Here is a 19,760-nt window from a genome sequence, read left to right on the forward strand (position 1 = left end):
AACACTCATCCAGAATTGTAAGTGAAAAGTGCTGTAGATACTTGTAAGCCTTGGAATTTGGGAGTGTGCTGCAAACAAAAGACTTGATATGTAATGGGAGGAAAGTAATTACATTGAAACTAATTGGACAATACTTAGCTAGTCAGTGAAAGAAATGTCTAAGTCAACTCTTAAAAGAGCAGATCCAGAATGATAAAAGAAGACTGTTGATGTTTATGTTGTGGTCATTTTTTCACATTTTTTGCAAAGGCTCATGTAGCACTTCCCACTTGGCTTGAGAAGATTTTTGATTTAATCTGCGTTTAATCAGACTGTGACACTGGAAGACTGTGGGATCATTGGTAACGTGGGACTTGCCTCAGAGGAGTGGCTGCTCGTGAGAAGCTCACAGTAGCACAAAGTCCTGATGCTTGAGCATCCAGCCCTTGCTGGACACATGAAGCTAAGTTTCTGTATGAAATGGGAAAAAATTAAGTATTTAAGTCCTATGTGTGAGAAATTATTTGGTCTTGGGAAATCTGGTACTGCACAGGCTGATTTTCTTAGCCTCGTTTTGCTAATGGGGCCTTCCTAGGTGAAATCTAAAACGCAGCGTTATTCTCTGGGAGTAGTTCCAGTGCTGGGTGCTGACCTCTGTCCCTGTCTGCCAAATGTTATTTTCTTCTTCGACACACAGCTGGAGAGACAGAAAGAGTCTTGTGCAGAGGGAGATGGGACAGAGAAACTGAGCTTTCTGTGTCCTGTGGCTTTGGGATGTTGGAACGCCTTTCTCCTCCTGGTCAGGAGGGGCTGCAGTGCTCACCTGTCAAATGCCATGCCCTGAGATGATCTCAGGCTGTCCTAGACATGATGACCATGTGCAGTGCTCTGCCATACCTGCTCAGTAGCTCTGCCATACCTGCTGTTCCTTCTGCTTGGTGCCTTTAAGGAGTCCCCTTCCCTTCATTTAGCATCCCCGCTCTGTAACTTAGTTTTCATCCACGTTCTCTTCCTCCTTAGTCTCTCCTCTGCAAGTATCTTTCCTCTCATATTTTGCTTCCTCTAATCTGATTTGGATGCAAGGTCTGACAGTCAGTCTCTCATTCTCAAGAGCATGTGGAGAGTCTGTGAGGGCTGGAGGAAATCCCTTTTTTAGGCAGTGTCTGGTGAGTGAAGAAGCTGCTGCTGTGTGATGTGCCCACATCAGTGTGGAGCCTTTCCTCCCCCAGGCTCAGCAGGGAGGGTGCTGTGCACGAGAGCTGCCCAGGGCTGCAGGAGGGAGCAGCACAGGGGCTCTTTGCAGGCAGCTGATGGAGCACTGGCCAACATTTTGCCAGAAGACTGTAAATCAACAGGTGAGGAGTAAGGAATGTGCCTACAGGCGGTGAATAGGCTTTGGTGAGATGCAGACAGAAAAGATAGAAGAGAAAAAATAGAAAGGAAAAAAAACCCGTCAGGCCCCCAAAGACTTTAATGTGGCAATTACAGAGAATTGCTTTAATTCTGTACAATTTTGCTTCAATTCTGTGCGAAATAGCCAAGCTTTACACTGAGTGAGTAATTGGAAGAATAATATGTGATTGCTTCAGTACCAAGGCTTATAATTAGTAGGGAGGAATAACTTACTTTCTTTAAGAAGAGTTTTTGAAACCAATTTAGAGAAAATTGCTTTTTCACATTGAGTTTGTGACACAGAGTTAAAGTTAAGAAGTATTCTCAGTTGGACAAACAAATAGGGAAGAGCTGGGGATACTATTTCTACTCCTTCACCTTGTGTGTCCTGGCAGAGCAGTCCCTCAGGACCATGGATCCCGAGTTTTCTTCTCTCTGACCATTACTCTGTAGTGTTTTGTGCTTTCTATTTATTGTTGCTATTTCAACTTCACATGATATCAAAGGAAGCAAATCTTAAATCAGTTGTTCCAAAATAACCCACAAATAGTGTATTTTCTCCAGAAAATACTGCTCAGGCTTTATTAACATGGGGAGAATGCTTTCCTTAGCCTTTAACCTGGAAGTGCTTGAACCCATATTTTTTCTGAACAAAAAATCCCATCAAATAAGCAAAAATCAACAGCCCTCTTCAAAGATCTGAGGTGAAAAATTTTAGCCCAACCTATTAATTTGTGAAAATTAGGAACCGGTGAAAGCAGAGGTTTTGTAATGGAAAATGTTACACAACTCAGTGCAAAGTAAGCCAGTTTTTTTCCAGACTTATTTTCTCACCTGCAATTTTTTTTTCTTCATTAAGTTTCTCCAAACTTTGCTGGAACTTGAAGTTCTGTGTGGAGAGGGAATGGGGGAGAGATCTGTTAAAATAATGCCATGTGAGATCATACTTACAAACAGGCTTTGTTTTTAGTGTTGTGTGTCTGACACAGGGGTAAGGCTGAGTTCTGACCAGTTTGAAGGGCTTTTATGTGACTGAACCTCTGATAGGGCATTCAATTTAGGAAAATGGAAATTATGTATTGAAACTTCTGACTTTCTACAACAAAAATTGTAATGAAATGCCTTATTTCAGACCAGTATACTTCAGCTGGATTTTTTCATGGGACTTGAACACCTATTTCTTACTTATTTAGAGATCAAGGAAACAGCATTTGCCAACTTTACTGCTACATAAAAAATGCACTTTGGGGAGACCTGGAAGTCATTGAGTCAATTAAAGTGTAAAAGCTGGGTCAGTTCAACTATAAAAATTTGAAGCTGACTTATAATTTAAATTGGAGGTTTAAACCACTGTTAACAGACAATAGTCTCTTAAGGTAATAAATGTACCAGGCAATGCAGTCCCATACTGATCTCAGTCCTGGAGCTGTTTGTAATGTCTTCAGCAAAATAGAATCCTTGTGGCTCCATGGATTTTGTGTTAGTAAGGATGTTAATAGAGATTGTGGGGGGTGTGTGTTTGTTTCAGTAAAAACAACTGTTACAGTGTCTGTTGTCTGGAAAATGTCAGAAGTTCTTCCCCTTTGCTGATTTGCATGCACAAGCTGATGGAAGGTACTTCCTTAGTGAAAAATTCAGATCTGCTTCATCCCTTAACAATCCCTTGTTTGGTGTCCACAAATTAGCAACCATTTATAGCTCTTGAGTGGACATGTGAATTTGGACCCAGAACTTTGAAATGTTTCCATAAAATGAATGACGTTGTGCAGTTTGTAGATACCAGTTACAGTTTATTCCATTTTTATAGCTACTGTTACGTATTTCCAGTATATTGGGTCAAACTCCTGGGCTGGCCACTGCGCTATGAAGGGGTTACAAAATCCTCTGCAGCATCAGGAGCAATAGAACTGTGGGACATGGTGCCTGTCAGTACTGCTGGTCAGGATGCAGCTTGAGAAAAATCCAGCTGTGTAAACCTTTGCCCCTAAGATTTGCTGCTGTGGGTTTGTGTGCCATGTGCCTGCTGTGTAGTATAAACAGTCTCATCAGAGTACTGCCCTTTTCTCATCTTCTCAAAGCATTTGCTATGTAAAACACAAGCTAATCCTTAGCCTGTTACGTGTTTATTTTATCAAACTCTTTTGGTGCTGATGCTTTCTGAATTGAGTTTAACAGTGGTAAGAATTAAATGGTGTTCTGCACTGATGTGCCACCAGGGAAGATGAATAAAATTTCTTATCTAAATGGAATCTATGTAAGGATAATTTCTAATTTTAATAGGAATGTTAAAAGGAAGAAATCAAGTTCTGTATTTGCAGCATTTCTTGACAGATACTGATGCTATAAATTATACAGTTGTTCTTCCTCTGTATGGATTTTGTAGTACTCACAGCAATTTATAGGTCTAGAGTGCAGCTGCTGGAAGTCATTTATTCTCAGTTCTGTATTAAATCTATCACATATAATGCATTAACATTCAGTTCAGAGCTCAAGGGCTTAATGGCTGCTTCTTTCTCTCTCCGAGTTTCTGTTTTGGTAGTGTTTGCAAGGTATGCAGAAAACAAAATTAAAAAACTTAAATTGATATACAGAAAAAAAAAAAAAGGGGATTGTCCATGATAAATACTTGAAAGCAGCTCATTTTGCAGTTTCAGCTGAGCAGTGAAAACAAACCCTGCTGTTAACATTGCTGAAATTGGTAATGCTAATAAGCTTGTTTTGATGGATTAGCACTTCAGTGCTGTTTGCTTGAGTGACGCTCTTTACACACGTCAATCGGACGTGTCTGCAAATTGGAGACACTTAATATTCCCTGCAGTTTGGTCTGGGTGCATCTTAGGCTCTAGGAGGCTGTCACTGATTTACTTGATTCAGCTTGTTTTAGTTGTGGGTATTTTTTTAATTAGAAAAAACAAAAGTACATTATTTTAAATATTTCAGAAGTATTTATAATTAATTTTAAAGAGAGTTAAACTGTACCAGGAGTTTGACAGAAGAATTGGGGCAAAGGCCATGAAGATTTATTGAGTATATAATCTGTGAGGAAAGAGCAGGAGGAACAGACTGCCTTATATAAGTGCTGTACCTGTTTGTTGCTGATGATTTCCCATCTTTCATAATAAGATAATAAATCTAGGAAAACTGCTTGTTCTGCTTGAAATGAAGAGAAACTTGTACCTTGGGGAACTTGAGCTGATACTGGAGAAGAGATCCTGGACTCTTTGTGGCTGATGTAATATGTTCTGGCATGATCACTTTCCTGAAAAGATGACTTGAACAGGCTAAATGTGTAAGAGTTGTTTGTTGTCTGTTAAACTGTATCAGTGAAATTGCTTGTGAACCCTGCATGAAGTGATCTGCCAGCAGTAATAATTTACTTAGGCTGTTTGTCAGTAGCCTAATACCACTAAGGCAGAGAATGAAACAAGTTTTCAATCCAATAAATGTCCCCAAATCCCTTCTAATTTTAAAACCTCAGAAAAGAAGCAAGTAAAATAATCACGTATGGTGTTATGAGAGCTTAATAAAACCATGGGGAAAAAATAGTTGTGGATGAAGGCCATTCTGCTGCATTTTTCAGTGAGTCATCTTCCATTGAAAAAAAGTCCAGGCCAGAACATTTCCTGAAAGCTTTAACAGCTTAGTTAAAGCTTCCAGATGTGATAAGACCTTGTGAAGGTTCCTACCTTCTGAGCCCTCTCCTTGATGAATGCTTCCTGCTCTAGTTCTAGGCAAGCTCACTGGTGACAAATGTGACTGTAGCTGTACTAGGTGAAGACCTTTGTGAGCTAATATATTAATTCTTATAGGGAAAAAATCGCTTTGCTACCTTCCTAAATCAGCTACTTCATCTAGGAGACTGCAGGATAACAGCAGGGTATTGGAGTTCAGGACCAGATCCTGAAATAGCAGATAGAGAAGTGGCAGCAAGGAATGCTCCATCATCAATAAAGTTGCCAGAGCATGGGGGAGACAGAGTATTGTGCAGTAGTTGCAATCTGATGCAACCAGATCATCAAAAGAAACTGCATCCTTCCCTGTCTGAACAACAAATTCCTGGAAAACATCAATAAATTGCAAGAGTGGGGGTGTTATCCAGTCATGGCTCTGTATGAGATAACTTTGCTGCTCTGTGGTATTTTGTATCACTCCTGTACGATGAGTAGTAAATAGGTATCGATACAGAGAGCAAGTCCTGCTGGGAGCCTCAGTCCTGCGCATCCCTTCCCTGCCTGCTCGCAGTTAGGGTTTCTTAAAGACTGCTGAGCTGCCTTAGAGACAGAGGGTGTGACTGAAGGCTTAGGCTTTTGGTAACATTGCTATGCATTTGTTCTGAAACACTTGGTATTTTGTGTATTCGTGCATGTGATGCAAACTGCCTACAGTTTTGGCCATACAGAGTCTGTATCCTGTGTGTGTATATGGTGTTTCTGTGCCCTATACATGCTGTAGTATAGTGATACCATGAGGCACTAAGAACTGCTGATGATTTCTCAGGTCAGAAAAGGTGAGTTTAGAGACCAGGTAAGACTTTTGTATTAAAAAGTTAGCTTGGAATTCCTCACAGTCCAGCACATCCTATGATCATGCTTGGTAAGGATAGGCTGAGTGGTGTTTAACTTGCTGTGAATGCATGTAAGGGAACCTTTGCTCAGTGCAGAACAGCTCTATCATCTAGTGGTGTTTTCATTTGTGCAAACAAAGCCTCTGTCCTGCCAGGTGAGAGACACTGTTTATTTGTGTCTCTTTTTTTCTGTGTACCTCATTCAGAGGTATTTAAAAGCCTTATGTGGAAGAAAGGAGCCACCAGGTCATGCTGTTTGCAACTTGGCAAATTGAGTATTTTGTAGAGCAGGCAGGGTCAGGTTTATGATGGAGCTGATACCAGGTGATCCCTGCTGATGGTAAATGCTTATCAGAAAACGGTGCTGTGGGATGCAGCCAGAGCTGGCTGCTCCCTGAGGCAGGGCTTCAGCAGCTGGACATGGGCAGGAACCGGGTGTGCCAGCTGGGGTAGGCAGGCTCAGCCACACTCAGGTGCTCAGGGAGCTTTGGGGTGATGAGGCAGCTCCCAGGACAAGCTGTGAGGTCAGTCCGTGGGTCAGGTGAGAGCCCCGGGCTGCCTCAGAAGAGCCGTGGTGACAGCACCAGCTGGAGCTCAGGAGGTCAGGCTGGCAGGGGCAGCTGTGGCTGAGCTGGAGCCTGGCACCCCTGTGGCACAACTTGGAGAGGGGCTGAAGGTCCCGGGAGCCTGGCAGCCCTGTGGCACAACTTGGAGAGGGGCTGAAGGTCCCGGGAGCCCGGCAGCCCTGTGGCACGGCTTGGAGAGGGGCTGAAGGTCCCGGGAGCCCGGCAGCCCTGTGGCACAGCTTGGAGAGGGGCTGAAGGTCCCAGGCGGTGTGGAACTGGGGCTGCAGGGCTGGGGCTGATGCGGGTGCAGCTCCCAGCTGAGGCTGGGCAGAGCCCTGAGGGGTGTAAGCTCTAACACCTGTGTAAATAAGCGTTCCCTTGGCAGAACTGACTCAGCTGAGGAGATCTCCTGTCAGTGTCACCCCCAGGTGTTTTTCACTTGCTTTTGTTGGTGAGATACTTTCTTCCACTGAAAAGGACGACACAATACTTACAAAATTTATCATCTGGAGCCTTGCCCAGATGAACAGTGCATGAATGCACTTGGAAGAGTTTGAGCTTTATTATGGTCTTTGAATCAGCAGCTACGCACGATTTGGCAGTCACTTCTGACTGAAAGCTGAATGCTTAAAGCCCAGGTTTAAGCTGTGATATAAAACGAATGCTTTTGTCCCCTATTTCTATAGTAGCTGGAAATTGTGGAGGTTTGTGTGCCTGTGTTTTTCCTGGATACAGAATTTGGTTCAGTAACATCTGTCTCTGCAGAGAGCAGGCTGGGTACTGCAGTGCGCAGTGAAGCTGCAGCTGGTGCAGATTACAGCAGTGTGATTTGTACCCAGGTGATCCCAGCCCCCGTGAGCTGTGCTGATGGGAATGCTCAGTGAACAGGAGCTGCCTTCCTGGTGTATTGAGCTGTCAAACCTTAGATGTATTATTTGGGATAAAGAACAGGGTTTCTTTTTTTCCTCCTTTTTTTCTCCTTATTGAAGTAGTGCAGTCAAAACTTAACAATGAAGGTAGTTTTCAAATTCTTAAAAGTCTTCTTGTCCATTCACTGCGTTTAGCTGGAACAGTCCATCTATGGTTTTCCATTTTTGTCATGGACAACCAGATACAAGGAAGACACAGGAGTATGTCCTGGAAGGACTGGGACAGCAGCCTGGGGAAATGTTACTATAGGGCCTCTTGGATTGGCAGTGGTTGGAAATGGGATTGTCTTTAATCTCAGCTGGTCTCACATGACATAACTGATTTAGTGTGGAAAAACACATTCTAGTGTGTGGACTATGTCCACTAGTCCAAAAACAAGTTGCAATAAGAAGAAACTGGTAAACCATGAAAAGAAAATAAAATAGCCTGAAGTGCAGTAGAGTAGATGGGTGAACTGCAGATATTTGTAGAGACTACCTTCCCCCTTCAAAGAACGAGTTCAGTGTTCTAATAATCCACATCTGCAGAGCTTTGATAGCAAATTCACTCAATCTTGGGGTTTTTTGGTCCATTTATGCAGAAGATCACACCAAGATTATCACGTGTTTCTTCTTTCTTCACATGAAAAATCTCAAGGAATAATTTCTTTCTCAGTATGGAAAGGAATAACAGTTCTACAGCTTCTTTGGGGGCTCTCCAAGCTCACAGCTAAACGACAAAGTAGTGATGAATTTCATAGGTCTGAGTATTTTTTTTTTTTAATTTAACATGTTACTGAACAAAACTGGGGCTCTTTATAGGAGAATTTATCAATGCCATGACTCTGAATCTCTCTACAGTATTGTGTGAAACAAAAACATCAATTTACTGAAGGTTTCCAGACGCTGTCACTGACTGCTGTTACTGGCTTTGTGCTACTGGCTTACCAGTTTTGGTTTTCTTATGAACATCTCAATCCTGGTTAGACAGGACTGTTTTAGAGGTTAAAAGTAATTTTTAAATGCTTTTGGGTTTGAATGTTTGCATATGATGTGGCAAAGTAAGAAATGGTTAATAATAGAAGGCAGTTAGGCTGAAGTGTTGCATTGACTTTCCATTGTATCTCTATGTCTGTGGCTTCCTTGTAGCACAGGAGAGAAGAGGGCAGTCTGCTGTCTTGTAATAACTGCAGGAAAGATAGATTCCCTAATTAGAACCAGAGTCAGTGTTTAAATAACACTTCTTTTCTGAACAAGTTCAGTGCACTGGAAAAATTGCAGCTGCTTTACTGAGGTTGGAGATGCAGTAGCATTTAGATTTGAGCACACTGGGCAATAAAATTATTCTTGGACAGTGGTGATTCATTTATATATTTGCTTATTAAAAATTTTAAAATATGTGTTAATACACTAAAGAAAGCACAGTTTTCTGATTCAGATGATCAGTTGGTTAAACTATTGCCTCCTCCTGCTTAAGACTACATCTCTTTAATTTTGTTTGCTTTTGATTTTTTTTTTTGTTACTATATCCCTGAGATTTCTAAGTTAGCCTGAGGAAGTAAGATGCAATCCTATGTCCAATGCATATCTTGGAGTAGATGAGATTTTAAAAATACAGGACTGGTTCATTTAATATCAAATGCTCTTCAGCCATAAGCTTAAAAACTTCATGCAGTGAGACGTGGATACTGTGATACTTTTGTAAATAATGCATATAGAGCCTGATGCAATGCAAAGGAAAATAATTAGACTTCAGATTGCCTGTGGGCAGGCTGTGAGAAGTTTTTTATGCATTTACTTGTTCATTCTTCATTGTGCCTCTTCTCATCATTTGAATCTGGTACCACAGGCTCAGATGTGCTATTTTCCCTATTTTATTTTTCCTCTGAATTTAACTGTCTCCTTCACCCCAGCCATTTCACAAGTGTCTATTAGTTTTATTTTCAAAGGGACGTGATGCAGAAGAAGCAGGGGAAAATGTCTGTAGTAAAACAGGATGAGGCAGGAGGCTCCGTACAGCCTGATGTCGACTCTGTGGTTGTTCCAAAGTCTGTAACTTTCAGCTGTCCAAATAACAGTGCCCATGACTGATTCCTGGAGCCAGTTAAATTGGACTGGGGAGTTCTGGCAAGCTGGGTGTCCCTTGTTTCTGTTGATGGGAAGCTTTAGGGTTTCAAGGAGGTCTGGGTGGAGAAGTGAGGAACAAGATGGGTGTGATAAGATCCCTGAGTGCTTTAAGTGTGTAGAGACAGAGGGGAAGCAGACCCCTCAAGCACCTCAAGGTGGCTTCTCTCAAGCAGGTTTTTTGTTTCCACACCTTCCACGCTTCCCCTTTCTCGGGAGTGCGGGACTGGTATCCCTGACCTGCTGTTCCTTTCTGCAGTGTGTTCGAGACAGAGGCTGCTGGGGCAGGAAAACAAATATAGGAAATTTGTTGAGATGCAACAATTACAGAATGCCTTAACTCTGTGTGCACCTCTATCCTTCTCTATTGCCACTGAAGAAAGACATGGCTAGGAGGAAAGACAGCTAATTTCCAGGGCAGTTTTCTCAGAGGAGAACTGCTTAAAATGAACAAAACACAGACAGTTCATGGTTGTAAGACACACTAAAAATGGTGGTTGTTTTACACGTACTTTGTTCATTTCTCATGAGGTAATGATGATTCAATTGTAACTATCAGTACAGTCTGTTTTCACAAACTTTGATGAATTTAACTTGATGTTTCCTTAAGCAGAGTAGAGGCAGAAATGAAAAAAATGTTTATACGTGTCAGTTTTGGAGTGCTTTTGGAAATAAACAGCGTGTTCTTTTGCTGGCAGGATTTGAAATCTAGCAATCAGCGAGATGAAATTGCTGCAGCACGTGTATCCCTGAAGGAAAATTCTGCTTTCCTGCATTCAATATGTTCAGCTTGTTTGGAACATTCAGATGTTGCATCCCTTACAGCCAGCAAGGATTCAATTTGCAATGAAATACAGAATGCTCTCAATGTAATTTCTAATGCTTCCCAAGGAGTTGGAAATAAAGTGGAGGAACCTGCATCTCGCACAGCTACTCTTGGAAGTGCACTTGATGAGCTTGAGGTACGTAAACATGTGAGATGACAATACTTTCGGAAAAAAGTTTTTTAATTTTTTAATAACTATTGGTATCACAAATGATGAGCCTAAAGGCATTAAAGATCGTTGTTCTGCCTAGTCTAAATAGTATCGCTTGAAATGATTTCATTGAAATGATTTCATTTTCTTCAGAGGAGTTTGGAAGTAAGGCTTCATGTGTGTTCAGTATTTGGCTCCCTTCGAACAGAGGGCAGAGTTAGCTCCAGTTGTGTCACTGCTGCTGGAGACAGACACATCCTGCGGGAAGTGGGCAGAGCTCAGGAGTTCAGTTGTCCAGAAGTGATTCTCAGCTGACAATGCCCACTGCTGCCGTGGCTGCATTTGAGCTGCTACCATGCAAGCTGAAGTCCTTGTCTCCAGAATGTGTCAGTGGGATCATTCTGTAATTTGCATAATCGAGCAATTCAGAAACCTCATTATATTTGCTGCTTACCATTAAATAAAGTGGCATAGCTAATATGCTTTCACCACCTCTGCATTTCTGCTTCCATTATTGAAGCAAATACCTGGGGGAAGGCAGCACTTTCCCCATTCCTGACCTCATCTGAAGCTTTTCTATGGAGTTTTTCCATTTTCTCACGGCTGCTCTGGCGCACACCAGTAATTTTCCATTGCCCTGCCACAAATGGTAAAAGATCTCCTGTTGGTGAGACTAGAAACCATGATCTTCATGGGGTGTAGTTGATATAGGCCCAGATCAACAAAAGGAAGGAATGTTTCTAAACACATTTGGAAATATGGGTGGTTTTGATTGTGAATTCTTGGACTTAGCATATCTCAGCATCGCAGTGCTAAGACTGTGCTACATTTTCAGGATAACTGATAACTGATGTTAGGACTGATGGTAGTAGATTTTTATCTAAAATTTTCAGTGAAAGATTAAAGAAATACACTGAAATATGACACACATTTTGTAGTGGTAGTTTATTGATCAGAAAAGGCCTCCCTGGCATGCTCAAAGTCAAATCAGACAGGCTTTTCCCCACAGAGAAACAGGCTACAATTGCATGTTATGTGCCATCTCACGGGTTTTAAAATTACAGTTCCTAATCTATTTTCCTAACAAATGGAAGTAAAAAGAAACATGTAAGAGCAATACATTGCTTGTTACAGTGTAACTGTAAATGACAAATGAGATTCCTTACATGAGACCCACTATTTACCTAGATTGCTTAAAAATTAAAAAAAAAAAAAGAATTGTCAAAAGGAGCACATTTTATTACTGCAGACAAATTAATCTTGACTCTATGTAAGCAGTACTATTTAAAAATGCAGTAACATTTATTATTGTTCTAAAATTTGAAATTTTTGATAATCACAAAATGGGAAAAGTATGTTGAATTGAATTTATTTTTACTTGGAAATGTAAGAACATAGAAGTCTGACGGTTGTAAAAAGCCATTTGTTTATCAAGTTGTAAATATATTTTTACCTAGGGTAGCACAAATGGGAATCGAAGCTGTGTGAGTTAGATAAAGCACAATTTATAGAGCATTTAACTTCTGAAATGATTTTATGAGTTAAATGGTTACACTTTTCTCGCTTTACAGAAAGTTCTGTTGGCTAAGGACCTGAAATAACCTTTGCTCTATCTTCTCGTTGCAAATACAGTGCCATGAAATAGATTGATGCAGTAAATAGTCTGGTGGGAACAAATCTCATTAAATGTTTATCGTGTGGAAATGTATCTTGGAGCTTACCCAACAATCTAGTATCTAGATGTTTTGCAATATCATTCTTTCTTTGCCAGTGCTGGCACTGTGAAAGTTATTAAAGATTTATAGGTGAGAAAACCACCAGTAAAATTAGAGCATCTAACTCTTAAATCAGTACATTCTCAACAATTTCTCTTAAATGCTGCCTACAACTACTGTGTCATTTGTAAATAAACACAAAATTGTAACTTTAAAATTTAATTGCATATTAAGATCTGTGAAAAGAGCATGTTGGGTACAGGTTATCTAATGCCTTTCCCTGGTCTTTCATCTTGTGAATGCAAAGAGATTTCTCACAAAATGATCCAGGTCCTGCATGCCTGAGTCTCTGTCGGCGTGTTCAGCTGCTCTGTGGTCCTTGAGTGAGGGTGGCCATCCAGCTGAGCAGTTACACGTGAGATGCCAAAAGGCTGGAAGTCACTCCAGAACTTCACCAAGTACAGCCAAGCTTCTGCACACCCATGGGCTCTCTTTTTTTTTCCTGGATCAGACCAGTGAGGGAGAAAACAGGGATCTAATCACTCCTCTTAAATGCTCCCTTATGCTTGAGTCTTTGAGCTGCCTCAGAGTAGCTGACCATTGTTAAGCCTGTTAAATGAAACCCACCAGAGACTGCTTCTTGTGTGTCTGGTGTCTTCTCATTGAGTCTTTCCTGTGTAGATGTACTGATTTTGAGTAAGTAATGAAATTATTAGAAGAATTTTATCTGTAGGGCAGAGTCTGAACTCATCTTTTCCTGGCTGTTATTGCCTAGATTTTTTCATTCAGAGATGAACCATAGTAGCTTTTTGGCCAGTGCTATTTGTCCATCTTGGTGTAAACTTTCTGCAAACTGTCTCCCAAAGGAGGGCATTTCTGTTTTGGGTCAGCTGAGATTTGAAGGCAGTCATTTTTCCAGCTAATTGTACAATTGGCTGTGGCCACCAGGTGTGTCTTAGTCTTCCCCAGTCAATGAAGCTGTTTTTTCTGCAGCAGCACTTCAGTATTCTACCTGCCAGGTGTGTTTTGCATTACGATGGACACCGTATTGATGGACACTTGGCATTGAGGGGCTGCTTGAGATACAGGAGCTTGAAGGAAAGCTGATGCTGCAGTGAAGAGTGGCCATGTGGCACAGCTTGAGCAGATGTGAGGGACCCCAGTTGGTGTTAAGGGCTCTAATGGGAATGAGGGAGGCAGAGTTTCAAGTCTCAAACACAGACCTGTGACTTAAGTCTCCTTGAGTCTCATTGTTTAAGCCTTTGTCTCATGGTGTTCCAATATAACACTTTAATTTCAAGCTTAAGCTAAGATAGTCCCTGAAATTGTCTTGTTAAATCTAAACTGAAAAAAAATAATTTAAATCCTCCAGTTGGCAATTAGTCTGGCACATACTGGATAAGCACAGATAAGTTCTGATTTACCTAAATTCTGTATCAGGGTATCTGGCATAGTTTTCCTCTTTAATATTTCTTCTGAAAGCTTGGAACCACCTGTGGATGTGATGTAAGAGGTGAACGGGTATATGTGGAGTCTAGGTTTGGAGATTAGGACCATAATGACACAGTTGCAGATGTTCAGTTACATTAACAATTACTGGTTTGAATTTCTTCAAATGCTGAAGCTCAAATATACTTACTTTAACGTTTCATGAAAATCTCATAGTCTCCTTTTCTTTCTCTTTAGAATATTTGCTTGCCACACAAACGTCATTTATTTTATCAAGCCAAAAGGGTTGTCTGCTTTTGTTTACCCTACCTATTGAAAAGCAAAAGCACATTTATATCTGTGTCCTTTGGAGAAATAATCATTAAACAAAAACTGCAGTTTTTATCTTTACCCATATTCAGCCCATTAGAAGTGGCAGCAGTGACCTTCTGCCACAGTGTGGGATTGATTAGACTAAAAATCAGCAGAATTAGACTGCTCATGTAATCTATCTCAACCTTCTCAGCTGTGAGCTAGCACTGCTGGCTCTGAGTTAGATCCAGAGGTTCTCCTGATCTCTAAAAGACTAAAGTTTATAGGCATTGAACCCTTCTTTGAAACAAAGCTTAAGCTCTGGTCTGAGGCTCTGAATGCCAGAGAAAACCTGGGTTTGTCTGCAGATGACCTCTGTGTGTAGCCCCGCTAGGGGAAAGGGAATCTGCCATGGTCAAAAGTGTTCTGGATGCTTCCAGTGAAAAGGGCTGCAGAAAAATATAAAGTAAAAAATAAAGCAGCAGCTTCATTGAACTGACTTTTCTTGCCTGTGCTCCTCGTTTTTTCCAGAATTTGATAGTCCTGGATCCTCTGGTAGTGAACGAAGAGAAGGTGAGGCCGTCCCTGGAGCAGCGGCTGGAGGCAATCATCAGCGGGGCGGCACTGCTGGCCGACTCCTCGTGCACGCGGGACTCGCACCGCGAGCGCATCATCGCCGAGTGCAGTGCCATCCGCCAGGCCCTGCAGGAGCTGCTGGCCGAGTACCTGCGCTCCGTGAGTAACCAACGTTGCATACGCAGGGAAATGGAGTAACAAACACAGGGAAACGGAGTAGTGAACGTGGGGCACTGAGTAACAAACACAGGGAAAATGAGTAGTGAACATGGGGAAATGGAGTAACGACACAGGGAAACGGAGTAACAAACACAGGGAAACGGAGTAACAACACAGGGAAACGGAGTAGTGAACGTGGGGCACTGAGTAACAAACACAGGGAAAATGAGTAGTGAACATGGGGAAATGGAGTAACGACACAGGGAAACGGAGTAACAAACACAGGGAAACAGAGTAACAACACAGGGAAAATGAGTAACAAACACAGGGAAAATGAGTAGTGAACATGGCGCAACTAAGTAACCAACGTGGGGCACTGAGTAACAAACATAGGGAAACGGAGTAACGACACAGGGAAATGGAGTAACGACACAGGGAAATGGAGTAACGACACAGGGAAAATGAGTAACAAACACAGGGAAACGGAGTAACAAACACAGGGAAACGGAGTAACGACACAGGGAAAATGAGTAACAAACAGGGAAACGGAGTAGCAAATGTGGGGCAACTGAGTAACAAACACAGGACACTGAGTAACAAATGCGGGACAATGAGTAACAAACACAGGGAAATGGAGTAACAAACACAGGGAAACGGAGTAGCGAATGTGGGGCAACTGAGTCACCAACACAGGGAAACGGAGTAACAAACACAGGGAAACGGAGTAGCGAATGTGGGGCAACTGAGTAACCAACACAGGGAAACGGAGTAACAAACACAGGGAAACGGAGTAACAACACAAAGAAACAGAGTAATGACACAGGGAAACGGAGTAAGAAACACAGGGAAACTGAGTAGCGAATGTGGGGCAACTGAGTAACAAACACAGGGCACTGAGTAACAAATGGGGGACAATGAGTAACAAACACTGTGAAACTGAGTAACAAACACAGGGAAACGGAGTAGTGAACATGGGGCACTGAGTAACGAAAACAGAGTTTTAGTTAGAGTAATGAACACAGGGCAACTGAGTAGCCAACATTGGGCAACTGAGTAACAGACACAGGGCAGCTAAGGAATGTGGGGCAACTGAGTAACAAATGTGGGACAACTGAGTAACGAACACAGGGCACTGAGTAACAAACAGGAGGCACCTGAGTAAGGCACATGGGGCAACAGAGTAACAAACACAGGGCAACAGAGTAATGCACATGGGGTCACTGAGTAACAAATGCAGGGCCACTGAGTTACAAACACAGGGCCACTGAGTAACTGCTCGGGGCTGCCTCAGTGCCTCCTGCTCTGGGAGCTTAGCGTTTAACTAAGCCTTAAAGTGCATTTTAACCTGCATTTTGCAACATGCTCTTTAGAAGGTTGAAGGGGATGCTTTTCTCTAGAAATCTAAGTAAAAGCTACATCCATATCCCTAGAATGAGTATGAATTGTATTATGTTGTGTATATAAAGTCTGTGGAAAATGCCATACCACAGATAAAATGTACATTTAGGTTATTTTATGCTTGTTTTGAACTTTCACTGATTCAGAACAGACAATCCTTCACATGCCAGAAACAAGAATATCACTTTCTAGACTAGAGTTTGAAAATGTAATCTATGCTGCTGTAGAATGCAACCATTTAGATAATAATTTCTTAAAAGGTAAGCAATCTGTTAGTGTTGTTTTCAAGTAGGGTGTTGACACCAGAAGAGGAGAAGAGCACCAATTTACAAGTGTTGGAATGACTAAATTGCTGTATTGGGAAGACAGGAGTGTTGGGTAAATCCAGAAATCTGGTTGTCTGACATGCTTGTAAGTGTGAATTAGAAAAGGAACGTAGTTTGCGTTTTAAAAGTGATTTTTCTCTTAGATTTGAAGAATGGATTTGACACTTGTTACATCTGGCAGGTAAATGTTGAAACAGTGGAGACTCAATACTGTTAATATGGGTACACAATGTTAATCTCATGCTTTTCATCTGTAAACATTATCTGTAGGCATAATGTTCTTTTCTAAAGATACCTCAGGATGATTCATCGAGCATACTGAGGGAACAATTGTGTGATACAGATATTTGTTCCCTTTTTGGGAGGCTGAAATTCCTTTCTGTTCCATAAGTCATAGCAGTTAACACAATCTAAAGCTGTTCTAATGAGACTGTTTACTTTGTCTTATTTTATTGTCCTTAGGGTAGCGTAGTGTGGGGACTGAAATAATTCTGCATATCAGTTTGTTTTTTTTTTTTTTCATCTCACAGATATTGTACTTTTTTGATATTTCTCTTTGTTTATTAGAAGTTTGCCAATGATTTATTAAATTCAAGTTGTGTTTCAGGCCTTATACCAGTGCTATGAAAATTTTGCTCAGAATGCTATTGAATGCAGCCTTAATTTTTGAACCTCTCTGGAAGTGCTTTACACATGGGTTGGATAGTGAGATTTCTTCAGCTTTGGGTAGCTTGGAATGTAAATCTTTGGTACACTGTTGTAGCAGATTTCTCTTGCAATATCTGTTCTAGGCTGGGTCAGGGTTTGCTGTTAAGTGGCTGAAAGTTTTATACAGGAAAGCATCCACCTTTAATAGTTGGACTTAATAATCTTGAAGGGCTTTTCCAACATAAATGACTCTATGATGCTGTCCAGAGCATGTGGCAGGATGCAGATGTGGTGACCAGCATCCCATATTAATCCAGAAGATTTCTGTGGGTTTGTCCAAAGAACGGTTTTTGATGAATTTCTGGTGTGAAACTACAAGATTTTAAGTCAAATGGTCTTAAATTCTTTGACTCTTGAAACAAAATTGTGATGGTCTTTTCTACTTCGGAAATAATCACAGTTTTAGGGGTATATAATGTACAATAAGTGGAAAAGAATAATACATAACCCACCCCACAGACTTGAGAAAGTCAGAAAGCAGCTATTGAAATACGACAGTAAGGGAAAGTGTCACATAATTTGCTGCAGAACACAGTGAATGCACAAGGTAGCAAAGACAAGGAAGCAGAAAAAAATACAAAATATTTAAAGGTATGAGGTTACATAACAGGAGGGAATGACAAGTTTTTAGTTTCTTTTAGAGCTCTTCTTATATGAATGGAAACACTCTCACTGAGAGCAGTTTATGACTATTACTGAGACTGTGTTAAGTAAGTTTTTCAATGAGGGGATTATCAGATGTCAGTCACTTTATTTCACAGCTCTGACTCACTGAAGAAGAGATGATAGATCCAGGAAACAGTCCTGATTTATCAGTGTCTTTTTGGCTCTTCTATTAGTAGTTTCAAAAAGCCAGGCCTGGGAATTGAATGAGCTGTAAAGAGGATAACAGCCATTTGCTATCATAGCACAGTTTAAGCACAATTTAATTTTTCTCTCCTTGGGAACACTGTTGTACTCCACAGGCAAGTGCTCTGTCTGTGGAATACCTCACGGATGTTTGTGTGTATGCCCTCCTGCCTTGTGCCTGTGCTGAGTGAGCTCCAGAGCCTCTGTGCCACAGCTTGTACGTGAGAGTGGAAACTTTTGCTTGCCCACAATCCACACAGGGCGTGCTTTGCTCTGGCTTTGTGCTCCCTGCTGCCATTTCAGCCCCCTGCACTCGCTCTCACAAGCTGTGCTGGTCAGCTGCTCAGAAGGGTTTGTTTTCCTGGGGATGGGGCTCCTGTTTCTTGCTGCCACATTGGCTCGAGCACTTGCTTTGAGGCTTCTTCCTGTCTGAGTGTTGCCAGTGAGAGCTGCATTGCCTCGGACACCTCACCCAGTAAGTGCCACCTCCACAGATCCTCCTCTGGCAGCTGCTTTGCCAGGAAGCTGCACTGATGGCATCCAGGCTCTCTTTGGCTCTGGTGGACGTGCCCTGCCTGGTTAATGCTGAGCTTAAACAGGGCCATTGCCGAGGACTTGGGTGCCTAAATTCCGTGTAGGTTCTGCATTGTCTGTTCTTTTGAAGCTAGGCCTCAGTGCTTGAACTTGAATGAGGGACTTGTCTTTGCAAACAAACTGTGGGTGTGCTGGTAGATAAAACTAGCAGTGAGAGATAAACAGTGGGAAGGGTTCCACTGATTGATGAATGGAATGAGAGAGACTTGTCTTCACAGACAAACTGTAGGTCTGCTGAGAAATAAAATTGGATACTGAGAGATGAAAGAAACAATGGGAAGAACTCCATAGGAATTCCACTGATTGACACAAGGAAAACAAAAAGGGGGGGTTATACATTAGAAGGGGGTCTTAGGTATTAGACATTTTGGGAAGTCTGTACCTCTGAAGTACCTCAGGCAATGGGGAAGAGAGACAGACATGCGGCCGGGAAATGAGGATAAAAAGGAGGCTGTGTCCTCCAAAATGTTGAGAGACACCAGGGAAAATGCCCCATGGCCTCTGCCTTTATTCAAATCAAGTTACAGGACTCCTCTGTCTCCTTTTTGGACATAAGCCTCTGGCAATTATGGATTAATTTTCCTGACAAACTGTACAGGAATTTAGAATTTATTAGTGCTAACATTTGAAAGAGTATAAGGAGTATAGCTTTTGTGGTTCCTAATTTTTTTTTCTCAGTTATTTAAAGTGTCTAATAAGCCTCAAGGGCATCGAAGATTAAGAGATTCTTGGTGTCAGTGAGATAAACTTTTAAAAATCTTTTTTTAAAGAGTTTTTAATGCAAGCTCAGAGAAACATCTTTCCAGAAGATAGTTGCTTTTATGTGTCTGCTTTTCACAGAGGTTTTATCACAGTGAATGGTACAATGGAAAGTGAAGCCAAATTCTCTCCACAAGAACCTAAAAGTTTTTTTGTTCACACAGTAATTGAAACACACAGTAAATTGCAGATACATTTATAATTCTTCTGAAAAGCAGCAGTTTTTTTTTTTTTCTGAATTGTTCAAAAAATTCTTCAAAATGATTCGTGTACTGTTGTTAACCTTTCTGAATTTTACTCAGACATCCGTTGTTAGGGGATATATTTGTGTGTTAGGACCTCCAGTAACAGGAATTGCTACTGTGGGTTTGGATATCTTATCAATGCCAGAATCACACTGTCATGTGGGCAATAATGGAATAATGT

The 19,760-nt window shown here is 41.4% G+C and overlaps 1 protein-coding gene across 8 annotated transcripts in view; it reads left to right on the plus strand.

The window, feature by feature from the left end:
• CTNNA3 (catenin alpha 3) overlaps window positions 1–19,760 on the plus strand; it is a 430,920-nt gene that overhangs the window by 69,890 nt on the left and 341,270 nt on the right. For all 8 annotated transcript variants that reach the window (XM_053948596.1, XM_053948593.1, XM_053948594.1 and 5 more), the window contains 2 exons: window positions 10,232–10,495; window positions 14,497–14,700. In XM_053948596.1, the coding sequence (XP_053804571.1) occupies window positions 10,232–10,495; window positions 14,497–14,700 (468 nt within the window). The remainder of the gene's footprint in view (window positions 1–10,231; window positions 10,496–14,496; window positions 14,701–19,760) is intronic.

Source organism: Vidua chalybeata, chromosome 8 (genome assembly GCF_026979565.1).
Source record: "Vidua chalybeata isolate OUT-0048 chromosome 8, bVidCha1 merged haplotype, whole genome shotgun sequence".
Lineage (NCBI taxonomy): Eukaryota > Metazoa > Chordata > Aves > Passeriformes > Viduidae > Vidua > Vidua chalybeata.